At 47.1% G+C, this 13802-nt stretch overlaps 1 protein-coding gene across 3 annotated transcripts in view; it reads left to right on the forward strand.

Annotated features, from left to right (window-relative positions):
- Window positions 1-3484: 3484 nt before the first annotated feature.
- The window catches only part of PHRF1 (PHD and ring finger domains 1), a 31387-nt gene continuing 21069 nt past the window's right edge, over window positions 3485-13802 (forward strand). For 2 of the 3 annotated variants that reach the window (XM_027642506.1, XM_027642508.1), the window contains exons 1-5: window positions 3485-3596; window positions 9428-9542; window positions 9880-10002; window positions 11510-11742; window positions 12718-12801. In XM_027642506.1, the coding sequence (XP_027498307.1) occupies window positions 9452-9542; window positions 9880-10002; window positions 11510-11742; window positions 12718-12801 (531 nt within the window). In that variant the 5' untranslated portion in view covers window positions 3485-3596; window positions 9428-9451. Of the gene's footprint in view, window positions 3597-9390; window positions 9543-9879; window positions 10003-11509; window positions 11743-12717; window positions 12802-13802 lie in introns of all 3 variants that reach the window. The other variant, XM_027642507.1, reaches the window with a different exon arrangement.

Raw genomic sequence — 13802 nt, forward strand, 5'->3', positions numbered from 1 at the left:
CCACCGCCCGCCGACGGCCGCGGCGGGGCGTGTCCGGGCGCGCGGCGCGGCCCCCCCGGCCCCCCGGCGGTGACAGCGGCGGGCGCGGCGCGTTCGCTTCTGCACGTCGCTGCTGCTGCGGGGAGGAACCATTTGTACCTGTTGAGCCGCCGCCCGCCCCCCACTCACCCCGCCCCGCCGACCCCTGCCCTCCCCGCCCTCGCCGCCCCGCTCGGGCCGCCGGTTGCCGGCGGCGCCCCCCTGCCTCGCCGCCGCCTCCCGGGGGGAGCCCCGTCCCCGCTGGCGCCCCGCGCCCCCGTGGCTTGTCTCCCCCTTTCCCCTCCGTCCCCTCCCCGCCCCCGTCGCAGCCCGGCCCATGGTACGGCCCGCCGGGGCCGTGCCATCAGGGCAGTGTCGGGGCGCACGTAGGCGGTGCGGGGGGGACGGGCCGGGGAGGCCGGCGGGGGGGTCAGGGTGTCCCCGGCCGCCCCCTCCTCGCTGCCCCTTCTCCCTTTGCTGCATCAAATGTCACCATGTCACATTATTTTTTTGTGTATTTCCGCCCCGGTTGTTCCCCTCTGGGCTGAGCGTGTGGCGAACCTGAGTGCCCCTCGCAGTGCCGGGGGGTGGATCTGGTTCCTCGCACCAAGAGGTGTTGCATGGGGTCCCTTGGCCCCGGGAGCCTGCTCCCATCAACTTCCCAAAAGAAAAGGTAAGGGCAGTTGGAGGCTTTCTGGGCACCCTCAGTGTAACAGCTCTCACCTTCTCACGCGGAGGGCTCACTCCTGCCCAACACCCTGCAAGCTGCAGCCGAGCAAACGGCTGGAACGCTGAAAAATTTAGTGCACCTCAAGGAGGATTTGCCAAGCACCAGAGACAGAGCTTTATGGAGGGGTGCAGCACTATTCCGCAGTGGGAAAATCCTTGTTTGGAGCCCCAGAGACCTAGGCGTCGAGCCTGCAGGCTGGCTGCCATCTACCCGAAGTCACACACGTCCCCTCCTCAGACATCTGGGGGAGTGGGCCCTTCTGGTGGGACCCCCCGCTTCAATCATACTGCTGATGGTCAGGAAAAAATGCTTCAGGTTTTGTGGCCACTGACCAAACAGCAGCCATGAGGCTCATCCTTGGTGAATTTATAACGCGTGCTGTCCAACAAAAGGCAAGAGCTCTGCATCCCTTGTGAAAACTTCCTTGGCATTAGCTGTCCCGGCTCCAATGGGCGTTTTGCAAGCTGGAGTAAGATCTGAAAGCAAAACTCAGCGCGGGCTCCCTGATAGCTGGTGGCGATTCCCCCTCCAAAGGGACTTCCTCATGAGTGTTGCTGAAGCACTTTACCAGCCATCCATGGCTCTGCTCTCCTGTTGCCGGTAGGGAGGGGGGGTGAGGGGACAGCCCCTCTTCTGCGTGACAGCCCACACAATGACAGGCTGTCTCTGTTGTCATTTTGTGTGCGTGCTATGTGGGGGTTTTTGTTTTCACCCAGTAGCCGTAGGGAAAAAGTCACGTATTTTACATCCTTCCCAGCACAGGGCTGGTGCCCGAGTTGGAGAGAAATCGTCCTTGGAGCACACCAGCCCCTCTGCCCTCCAGGGGTGAGCCAACAACAAAAGCGAGGCATAGCCATGGAAAATACTCTGTTTTGAAATAGGTATTTTTGTGGGGAGTAACATGGCTGGATACTGCCCCAACACCTCCCTACTAGCACTGCTGCTTCTGCCAGCTGCTCTGCAGGGCACGGGACACATGTGCCGATGGCTGCTATGCTCATCTTTTCTTCCAGGCAGTGCCGAACATTTCAGGTTTTATTTAAAAAAAAAGTCCTTCCCCTGACTGTAGGCACACAGGGAAGGAGTGTGTTTTGTACAGCTGGCTGCCTGCACAGCCAAACCGTGGACGTTGCTCGGACCTCCCGGAGTGCCGTGTTAAGCCATCCAGCATAGAGCGGGGCCGGCGTGGAGCCAGCCAAGAGCATGGCAGGCGGGAGGATGTGGGATGCGGGGAACAAAGCGCTCGCTTGCAGTCCAAGAGAGAGGCGCACCGGGCCCTCGCTCTGGATGTGCCATCGTCCGAGTCTTTAAAGGAACAGTGAGAACCCCTGGGCTCAGAGGATGATCTGCCATTGCCCTGGCAAGGCCTTGGGCCTGAGGGCTTTGCCACAGTGCTGGTGGGTGCTGTTTGCCCTCAGCCCCTACTCCCCCTCCAGCTCCAAACAAGTTCGTGGCTCAGCCCTTAATCTCTGGGATGAAATGTCCTGCTGACACGGCCGGTGCTGCCCCGGGGAGAGCCCCCGCTTAGCCCAACCGTGCAGCTCTTCCCTTTGTTCCCAGCTGGCTTTCAGTCCCCGCGGCAGTGCCAGAGCCACGATGCGTGCGGTGACAGGGACCTGCATCCGCGGACGGCAGGAGAGCGTCACAGGATGCCCTGGGCACCGGCCCTTTGTGCCCACCTTGGTGCGGTGCCGGTGCCGTTGTGCTGTCCCATGGGCTCAGGGAGCAAGCCTAAAGGGGGAACATTCCCCTATCCTATCCCTGGAGCTGGCAAACACCGCATCAATTAACATGCAAATAAAAAGTTGCCTCTTCGCAGTGCAGCTCTTGCCTTTTCTAACACGAAGGCTGTGCGTGTTCACCGGCTGTGGCATCGCCAGCGTTTTCACCCCGACCCGTCCCACTTCGCCCCTCTCACAGGCCCCGAGCGGGCAGGCAGCAGCAGGGCTGGCGCGGGTTTTGCTTCGCTCTGTGTTCTCTGGAAAAGGACCTCGTTTTCTCCCCCGGCCCCCGTCTCATTCCTGACAATGACCCGAGTGTCTGCGAGGACATGCACGTTAGCGCTGGGTCACGTCCGCCTGCGAGCACAGCCTGGGCTGCGCTCCCCTTGCCGGCTGACAGCCGAGGACAGCCCGGCGGAGACCCACGGCTGATGGAACAGGGCGAAACCAGCCCCTCTCCTCTACGTGCGTGCGCTCACCCAGTGCCACGGCAACATTTGGGTCGGGCCCAGCCACGCGTAGTTAGAGGGGGAAAAAAAACCACCCGCGGTCTGCGCTGTCTTCGAGAGGTATTTAGCACTGATCCGTGTCCTCCCGCACCGCACGGGCCAGACCGGGCAGTGCAAGGATGCTCCCAACCCCGAGAGACGGCCCCAGGCGGAGCGGAGCATCCCGCGGGCGCAGCCCCGCCGGCCCCCCGCACGCCTCGCAGCACGGTGGCGTTTGCACCCCGCTTCCCCTCCAAAGCTTGGGGACAGTGGGCAGGGATGCCAGGGGAGTCACCTCTGCCAGCCCTGCTTCCATGGGGCAACGGGGAGCGGCCGGAGCGGGACCGGCACTACCCGCGGGGATCAACCAGTGCGGCCCCCCCTCGCAGCCCTGCAGTGGTACAGCCCGGCGCGCCCCCCCTCCCCCGCAATGGTTCAGCCCCGCGGCCGCTCTCCCCCCATCACCAGATGGTTCGGCCCACCCCCCCCGCCGCCGCGCGGTGGTTCCGCCCGCTGGCGCCCCGTGACCCGCCAGTGTTTCCACAGCGCTTCCGGGGGAGAGGCGGCCGCGGGGTCCTGGGATGTGACCGAGCGCCGGGGTTGCTCCAGCCGGGAATGTGAGCGCCGGACTGCTCCTCGGTGAGTGCCCGGGGGCGGGCAGGGCGGCTGCCGGGGCCTGCGCGGCCTGCGGCGGGGGCTGGGCCGCAGGAGTTGCGCGGAGTGGCCGCCCCTCCGCTCCGGCGGGGAATTGCCCCGCCACGCTCGGGATCCCTTGTTTGGTGTGGCTCCGATAAACAGCAGCGACAACACAATGTTTATTGGGTTGTTTTCGGGCGGGAGGCGCCGCCGCGGGAGGGCAACTCCGGGTCGAGCTCTCCCCGGCTGCTCCCGGGATTCCCGCGGGAGTCTCCCGCGGGTTGCGGAGGGGCCGGGCGGGCTCGGGGGCGCCTCGGCCCGGGAGCCATCCAGCTGCCTTTGCTGCGCCGGAGGTCTAAATAAATACGCTAAATACATGTGTGAGTATGCTGTAGATAGTAAACAAACCCCCAGATGTTTCCGGTTGTCGTGTCTGCACCTTCCCCCAGCCCCCCTTTCCCTTTCCACCCATTCCCGCTGTTTTCAGTGCGCCCACGGGTGTTGGAGAAGTTATCAGCTCTTTCAGCCAGCGGCTGGCAAATAGAAATTATGTTTCTCTTGCAAAAAAATTTTTATAATTTTATCGTGTACCAACTTATTGCAAGGTTGTGTTTAGTCGTAAAAACTTTGTCCTGAGGGACCTGTGCTTACTGAGAGAGTTTGTCCGCCCCACACTCGGTGACAGTGGGGTGGGTGTGATTTTTGTAGTTTTAGCTGCTTGCTTTCCTGCAGGTTTGTTGCCATGTACGCGTTCCTGATGTTTTGCAGAGGTGTCTGCTGTGTTATTTCCTTTCTTCTAGGTCAGTGGGTCTTGTTTGTTATGGCCATGCAAAATAAATAATAAAAGTGTGAGGGTTTTGTTTGGGTTTTTTGTTTGTTTGGGTTTGTTTTGGTTTGTTTTCCTACAGTCATGTCCATAAATAGCAGGGGAAGCTGTAGTTAAAGATGAGATTGGTGTGAAAGACTGATACTGAAAGGGAATTCACCAGTAAGAGTGACTATTCCTAAGAAAAGAAGCCTGTTAAGAAAGAGGAGGATGTGTGAAGTTGGAGACTGTTTAATTCACAGCTGGAAGCAGAGCCAATGGCTGCAGGGAATTGTAGACTGGGAATTCCATAGACCTTGGCTGCTGCTTTGAATACAGAAATACAAAATGCCTGGCTGCTCCTCTGGGTAAGATGCTGAACTTCAAAAGTGCTTTTGCAAAGCCTGTGTGTTGCTTTGTTTGCATTACAAACTCCTGAAAGAGCTCCTGGGAAAGCTCTGGTGGACAATTTTCCTCCTGGATTTCAAGGTGGCTAAATTTAGGGCAGGGCTAGAATGGGTGGCAGATAGGCCCTTCCTTGCCTACCCCGGGATTATTTGTGCCTTATCTCTTAGGTTCTTAGGTGCTTCAGCTGTTTAAATTGTTGCATGGGCAGTTCTGATTTAAGTGTTAAATTTTTTTTTTGTAATTTAAACAGGGATCTAAATTTAGATTTAGAGGACTTTCTTAAAGCTCCCTGTGCATTCTGGACTGGTAGTGTGCAGCTCTAGGCCGTAGGAGTCTCTTGTTAATCTGAATAATTTTCCTTCCAAGTTGTCTTTACCTTTGAGATGTGGTGGTGGCAGATAGTATTCACACCGTATCCAGATATTTTTCAACTGTGTACAATAATGATTTTTATAACTCTTGTTTTATTTTCTTCAAATGTAGCATATGAAATTGGAAACACCCCCAAAGTGCTCTGATGTGAGACATTGATTTTCCGGAGACAACCAAATTATTTGGTTGAAAAACAAAACCAAGAAAAAACACAACCAAAACCCACCCCTCCCCCCGCAACAAACCAACACCAACAAATAAAGCAGATGTCTCAAAGAGAACTGAAACCTCATAAATTTGAATATTTAATGGACTAAAGTTTAGTAATAAGTGGTCTCTGGTATATGATGGCTCAGTAACGGCCCGTGAAATTAGATCAGCATTCAAAACTGCCCTGTGAGAAAATCCTGTGAGAAACTTTTCTTTGCCTGTGTATAATCCTGAATATTACCCAAGCAGATTAAAGTAAATGCCCTGTTTAGTAGCTCTTCTGTTTCTAAAAACCCAAGAAACTACTGTGAGAAGTTGGTGGAGGAGGGAATCGGTTGGTGCTCGAAGGGAAGGCACGCATGGCTGGAAGAGCCACTCGCTGCTCTAGGCAGGTCTGTCAGCTTCATGTCAGATGGGATGGAGCTGGAGTGTCTTTTGCAAACTGTGTCTCGTCTTGTTGGTTGGAAACCTGCACTTGCCTTCTAGCCAGAACATACCCAAAGTACGTTAAATTACTGATTTGTAATTTATAATTACAATGTAATGCATAAGGATTTTAGTTCAAAAACCTAAATGTTTACTGAAGTGCTTGCTTGATAAACACTTCTTCTGGAGGGAACACTTAATCTTCTCTGTTCTTAAAGCCAACAGAAAGACCTGTTGCTAATACGGCTTGAAGAAAGCATTTGTAATTGCTATTTGATTGTACAATTAAACTTACTTAAGGCATCTCTGTGTAAAAATGTAATCTGTTTTAGTAGCAAAGCCAGGCTTACTACATATACTGTGGAAGGGACACAGCACTCAGAGCAAACCCGACTTGGTCCTAGTGAGGTTGTGTCTTGGTGAAGGAAAGTTGGGGAAGGAAACCTATGGCTGGGGAAAGCACTGGTGAGGATGAAGTGATTGAACACCTGCCGTGCACTCATCACTTCTGTGGCTTATTGGTTTATTAAGGTATTCTGAGGTTCTTCTGAATGAGAATTTGAAAGCAGGGGGATGTTAGGGAGGAGGACGGTGTCTGCCTTCAGCCAACCTGGTGTGCAACCTGCAATCCAGATACTGGATATGCTGTGCAAATGGATGATGCACCTGCCCAGGGAACTGAGGTGGGGTTTGCTGTAAGTCTTAGTGGTATTGTAGACAAGGGATCTCTGGCCAGGTTACCCTGCATCTGTGTTCCTGGGTTGCATCCTAAATTCCTTTGAATAGACTTACAAAGTGGGATGCAGAAGAGAGGATCAGTGCACGTGAGAGCTGCTTATAGCTGAAGGCCTGTATGCAGAGTGCTGCACACAGGATTTTCCAAGGGACCAAGCAGCCTGAGGTTGGGTACAGCAGTGAGGGCAGGGCTTTGGCACCCCCGAAACTAAAAGCAGCTGTAGTTGCCTGAGCCCAATGGCCTTCAGGGATAACCAGTTGCTTTTTAACAGTCTGGGTTTTTATGTCATAGGAGGACATAGTTAAGGTTTGCCTTGGAGGAAGGACTACAGTTTGCTCCTTAACCAAACATCTTGGTTTGCATAATAATAAAAATGCTTCCCATCTATTTTGCATTTGCCAATTCTAGCTCGGGGCTGGGTTGGCGAGGGGGATGTGTAAGAAAAATTCTGATTTGGTAAGTGCTGGAGAAAACTGGACTTTTGTACAGGTGGTGAGCTCTCTGAAGTGTATCATGAATGTTTTTGTGTTTCACAGTGGTAATTTGTTTGAAATGTCCTCCATAAAAAAAAGAAACAGCTTAGAAATGCTGCTTATTGTTCTTAAAACACAGAAGAAGGAACTCTCATGTTAGGTGTACAGTCAACTTTGGTTTCCTACTTTTTTTCTTAAGAGCAGCTGCCCCGTTTGGAAAAGTAATATTTGTGATGTGCTTAAAATCTCAAATTCACTTCATCTTGCTTGGTTTCTCCTTGTCTATTTTCAACTACTGACAAACCAGACTTTTTTTTACTGACAGGATTTGAAGATGCAATTGTTTGCTGCGGTACCAGATTTTCCTTAACTCAGAGTTTTGCCTCCGAGCAAAGTACAAGCTTGCATTTGCAACATAAATATGTCAGTTTAGATTGTCAAGTCACAAGTGCTGATTTGTTTGCCTCTGTGCTTAAAGGATATCTTTCTGGGTTGTAGCAAGGCAAAAATAACATTGGTAGTTGTTTTATTCCACTACAGTGAAGAAATGCAGGCTGTTTGGAAATGTAGATAAGTGTGTCTTGGTCAGAACTGTGGCTTGTAGGAGTTGCTTTTCAAAATATAAAGATCTTCTCCCTGTGCTTACCTGCTTTGCTTTAAGGAAAACTAGAGAGCAGGGAAATGAAGGTCATGGTTGTAGTGAAGTGGAGGCTTATCCACAGTTTTGCTCCCCCTGGCCCTGGTTTTGTTTGGCCTTCGTGGTCCTCAGTGGCTCAGGAGTGCCATGGCTGGCTGGATGTGGCAGTGACAAGTCAGCAGGAACCCGTTCTATTCCCACAACCTGCCGACGGAGAAGTGGTAAAGGCAGAGGTTCAAAATATGTGACACGTGCCTGCCACTGCCCTGCTGTGGGGCTGGTGCTGCCAGTCCTCACGCCCTTATGTGTCCTGGCTGTCATGTCACCACAGATTTTGCATTGGTGTAGCTAACTGAGCTTTTGAGAGGATATTATATAACTGAGTTTCAGTTTGAATAATTCATGCATGCACACTGCTGAAACTTGAAAAATTCCTAGTGTTTCTTCCTATTTTTTAAGTTGCATGATGAAGTGACTGGATTTTGATGAGTCGGCATGTTTTCAGCTAACGTTAATTGTTTTTAAACAGTTTTTTAAACACTCCTGTTACCAGCCACGAATTAAGCTTAAAGTTCAAACCACTATTTAGGCAAGAATCTTACTGAAGTTAGGAGAAATCTTTAAAGGAACTTGGTTGTGCTAAAACTCAGTCTTTTTTCTGTTTTAGTTTTTTTTTGCCCTGTGTGTTGAAGACTCCATTTGTAGTTTAGTCTGGTTTAGCAAAAACTACATTTTTGAGGCTCTTTAATGCAGAGCTGTGCCACATGGCTCAAAAAGGGAGTGTGCAAGCAAAGGTACAGATCAAGAGCACTTGAATAAAACATAATGTTTTGTTCCAAAAAATCTCTTAATATGCAAGATATGTAGTATGGAGCAGGGAGAGTGAGAGAAGAGCACCTGATTGAAACTTTGTCACACATACAGAAGAATCCTTTTTTTTTCTTCATATTGAGATATGATATTTAGCTTCGAGTGTCAATTAATTATATATTTCCGTGACTTGCTTATAGAAGTTTGCAAGGGGTCTGTCTTAATGCTTTGTAGCATCATATGTTAAAAGCTCTGATTTGATTGTCATTGTGAGTTTGGATCATGCGACATCTCGCAGTATCTGCCAGTTTTACTGCCAGCCTGTGCTGATGCACAGCAATTAATGTGATTGTATTAATATGCACCAAATCAAGTCTTATCCTTTCCATGGAATAATGGTTGTGAGGTCTGAGGCTTCTCTATTTCATGACAGACCTGTGCAAAGGCCTTTTTTTTTTTTTTTAAGGACCTAAGCCACATGATTTTCTTTTCAATTGGACAAGATAGAGTATTTTGATTTGAAACACATACTGTCATCCTGTTAGGCCTACTTCAAATGGCCTCTGGTCCCTTTCAGTTTTGCATTTTTATTTCTAGTCCATGGGATGGTTTTGGAGTTTGTGGTTTTTCTGTTCCTGTTTTCAGCGAGGAATTCTGATTATACCTTTTTCTGTCATCCAAGAGCCCAAGATAGAGCTGAATCTTTCACCTAAGTTGATTTTCTCAAGCAGCTGGTTTCATCTACTCCAGTAAGGCTATGAAACCTCACATAACAATAGCTGCTTACCTGTAGCCACCTCTCAATTGAAACTGGGGAAGCTAATCAGTGGTGTGGGGAGGGCAAGGCTCTTCTGCCATTCACATCTCCACAGATGTGTCGAATGCTCTTTGACAGACTGACGCCTACTCTGCTTTTGTAGGTGGTGCACTGCCTCACTGGAGTCTGCCTTCTTGCAGGGAGTGGATTTCCAATGTCCTGCCATGGATGATGACAGCCAGGATGAACTGATAAACAAGAATGCTGCTCTAGGAAAGGGCAAAAGGCAGTGTCTTGCACTCCTCAGTGAAACAGGTAAATGTGACTTCTCTGCGTGCGTTTCTGCGTAGTTTGGAGAACCTATTGATTTACCCCCAAAAGGGTGGTAAAGTTGGATTTCTGACCATTTATCTCCTTTTTTCCCTGAAAATTTTTTTGTTCTGCTTTGCTTCATAGCTTGTGTGTATCAGACTGCTGACATGCTTCCCTTGAGTTTCTAAAATGGTCAGCTTTGATACCACTGCAGAAATCTAGGGTCTCACTTCATACATAATGTCCTGAGCAGGAGTTCTGCTGTGTCCTTCACTGTTCTGCCTGCCTGTCTGCCTGCATCAAATAGGTATTTCCTCTCTTCTCTTTTTTTCTTTTTAAGAAAGCAATGGTGGAAATAGCTGTGATTCAGATGATGATACTGGAAGTGAAGAGGAAGATAATGACACTGAGGAAGAGGGAGGTGAGGAGGACAAAGAAGAAAGTGAAGATGAAGAATTAGAAGGTAGGTCTGTTAATGTGTGTTAACAGGCATTTTTTTCATAACTGAGGAAGAGTGAGATAAAAGCTTTTCCTCCAGAAATGAACAACAAAATGTAGATCCACAGATACAGCTGTGTCAGGCCACATCACAGATGTGATGCAACTGTGTCAGGCCATCCTACATTAATAAACAAACAAGTAATATTCCCCAATATTCTAAACTTTTAAAGCATTTGTATGTTTGAAGACTATGCACTAACTAGAGTGATGTAACTGCAGTCATCAGGAGTGAACTCTGCCCCAACATGAGCTGGGAAGAACATGTCAAAATTGCAGCAATGGCTCATGCTATTTTTTCACTTATGAAAGCATATTTGTTAGTTTGCTTTGGGCCTCTAAAGTGAATGTTGTGTTGGAGAGTTCTGAAAATAAATTACTGTTGCTCTTATGCCTGGGGAGGAGGGAAGAAGACTTGACTATTTTTTCTTTGAAAAAGGAATGTGGATGTTACTTGGATTTGTTAATTTTACTGAAAACGTACTCTGTAGATACATGTACTTCTGACACTGCTGTGCTCAAATTAATATTAGGATAGACAGAAATGGAGGGGTTTTATCAGATCTTAAAGCTTGTTGAGAAGTAAGAAGCGCAATTTTCCAAATTACCAATTAGCCTGATGTGAGCACAGATGAAAAAATTTATGCCAGGTGCCAGAAAGCTTTATTAATTCATTTTTCAGTGTATTTTCTGTTATGTCCAGACAAGAAAATTCAGTGGGAAATGCAAAAGACAAGAGCCCTATTTTCATTAAAAAAAAAAAAATTAACAACCCAGCAATAGCCAGTTCCCCTTCCCTACCCCCCCAAAGTGAGTATGGGTTTTTTAGGTAACTTTTTGCTGTTTCTTGAAAATGTCAACTTAATTCACAGGTTTTAGGGAAAGACTAACACAGGTCTTTGTATTTTGTACTTAAAACAAAAATACCTTTCAAAAATGTGTGATGAGTGTTTAATTTTACTCAAAACCAGGCTTCTTTAAGTGGTCTCCAAGGCACTTCGATCCCTTGACTCTCAAAATGGTGATATAGTGGGGAAATCTTGAATTTGTTGTTCTGCAGATCAGTGTATTGCTGGTGCTTGCCCTCTGAAGTTGGGTACATTATAACTTTATTATAACTTTGTTTTAACTTCATTGTTCAGCAGTAGTCTAACATAGCTTACTGTCTTGTTTTAATAATCTGTTGTTTTTCTGCCGTCTGTCCTTTTAATCTCTTGGAAGACTACTCACATTATCAGGCTTTATTTTTCACCAGAGTAATCCATTGCTTTATAGTGAAGGGATTTAGGAAGAAATAAACCAGCAAAAATTATTACCTTAAACTGGGAAGGCTGTGCTTCGCTCTTCCAGCCTCATAAAATAAGCTTACTTGGAATTCTGAGAACTAGTACCTTGTCCTGCCCGCCCTCTCTGCCCTCGTTGCTGAAGCCCTGCAGCACATGCAAGTTGGTTTTTATCTCTCCCATCTTAAGATTGTGAAGATGATGATGAAGAAGAGGAAGAGGAGGAAGAAACTGAGGCCACTGTGGAGGGAATGACTGATTCTTTGAAATTAGAGCCACACTTAAACGGAGCGAGCATCTCCTCTGATGAGGATGGTGAAAACTGCCCCATTTGCCTCAACACGTTTAGGGATCAGGCTGTTGGGACTCCTGAGAACTGTTCCCATTACTTCTGCTTGGACTGCATCGTGGAGTGGTCTAAGGTGAGCTGTTTTGTCTGCGATGTCCTGTGGCTTTCTGGAGTGCTCTGCTCTCTCTATTCTGATCATGTTGTTCTGCTGTAATGAGAGCAGAAAAATGTAATATTCATATTTGCTTTAAGCTTTTCTAAACAGACTTGGTTTACTGCTCTGTTTGTCAGGATTCGTGTTTGAAGTGTGGATCTGTTTTTCTTGTACCCATCCTGATCTGTTCTCTTCTCTGGAAGCTGTAATGTCATAAGCAAGTGTGTTTCTAGGCATTTACAATTCTTTGCTTTTTCAAGTCAAGACACCAGCAATACTGATTTTCTCTATGCTTTTTTTAATATATATATATGTGTATATACATTTCTCTGTATATCTGTCTTTATCTCTTCTTAAATTCTGTGTTGTGATCATTGGATGGGGATCTGTTTTAAACATCTAAACATAAAGATATAAAAAAGTACGACAAGCAGCAACTTGCTCTGAATTCAGTTTTCAGTCTGAGTTCCTTGCCACCTGTGTTGTTCCCACAGTCATAATTCAGGGTGAGAATTACAATAAGACTTACTGTGTGTGCAGCAGTAACAGTGTTAATTAAATTAAAAAAAAAAATTCACTCTTATTGAATATATTTGTAAACCATTTCTACTTGCTCATGTGTCCAAAAGAAAGAAAATGCCTTAAAGCGCAAGTGCTGCTTCAAGGCAATGTTTGGAAGAACTTTGATGTTGCTTTGCAACTGAATAATAATTAAATTGCTTCAGTATAAAAAATGCTTCTCTAAAAATGTATGTTTTTTCTGATCCAACAGGCTGTTTGCAAATCAGATAAGTCAGATTTAAGTACTTAATATGTCAAGATCATAGCTGTTAAAATGGCTACTGCATTAATTTAATGCTTATTTCATTAATAATTTAAGACTTCCTTTTTAGAAATTGAATAAAGAGACGTACTTATTAACTGTATTGGGAATTGTTTGGGTTTTTTTCCTAGAATGCAAACTCCTGTCCAGTGGATCGAATCCTCTTTAAGTACATTAGCATCCGGGCACGTTTTGGTGGTAAAATCTTGAAAAAGGTAAGCTTTCTACTGTGGCAAACAACAAAGCCAATTGCCACAGAATAGTTATTCAAAGGTTTACACCTCTAGCATATTTATGTGATACTTGGTATCTGGATGAATTATTTCTTTTCTATTTGCATTTGCCTTTTAAGGAACTGTAAGAATTTTTTTTTCCCCTTAACCATGTTTCCTGCAATACTGTGTTGTGGCAGAAAAGGTGTTTCTCATAGCTGCCTCTTTTTCATAATGGACATCTGACTGAAAACTGTCCACGTGTGGACAGGCACAGATAAGCCTGTCCACACATGGAAAGTGCTCTGTGTACTGCAAGTGCTATACACAGGGAATAGGAATAATCTGGGTTATACATGATCTCTTCCCTATGTCTTGCTACCCACAATGCTGTGTAGCAGTAGGGTTTATAAGGGGGTAGAGGTGCAAGGTAATTGTAGAGCTCCTAAAGGCACTGTTTGGAGAGAGGCACAAGGCAATAGCAGAGCTCTGAGAGGCACTGGTTCTGTGTGCTGGTAGTTGCTCACAAAAGAATATTGAAGAGCTGTCATTGCTCTTTATTGATATCAGAAAGATGTTGGTTTCCAGGAGACTTTTAGGAGTTTCATACTCTGTTTTCATAAACTGATGGTTCCTTACATTTTGCATTTTAACAGAAGTACGAATTTAACATTTAAGTAATATGGAGGTAGTGAAGTTTGTTCTCTTCCTTTGTCTTGTTTTTGGGGTCTTTTGGGGTTTTTTTTGACTACTTTTGATCTTATTTGTGAATTTTTGTTTTACCTGTTCTTAAAGTGCAGTTTTCTGTATTTGTTGGTGTCTGACAGTAGACAAGTTAAGGAGATGTTTTCAGGCATTTGATCAGGTCTTAGATGCGTTGAATGAACTAAATGAAGGTTCTGGTATGTAACAGCTCTTTTTTCTCTTCACTGTTAGATTTTGCTGCAGGTACTCTTAATGTGGTGATGGTTTTTTAAAGGTGCCACGTTCTGCATAAAATGTGA

This window comes from Corapipo altera, unplaced genomic scaffold, assembly GCF_003945725.1.
Source record: "Corapipo altera isolate COAL_440 unplaced genomic scaffold, ASM394572v1 23b, whole genome shotgun sequence".
NCBI classification, from domain to species: Eukaryota; Metazoa; Chordata; class Aves; order Passeriformes; family Pipridae; genus Corapipo; species Corapipo altera.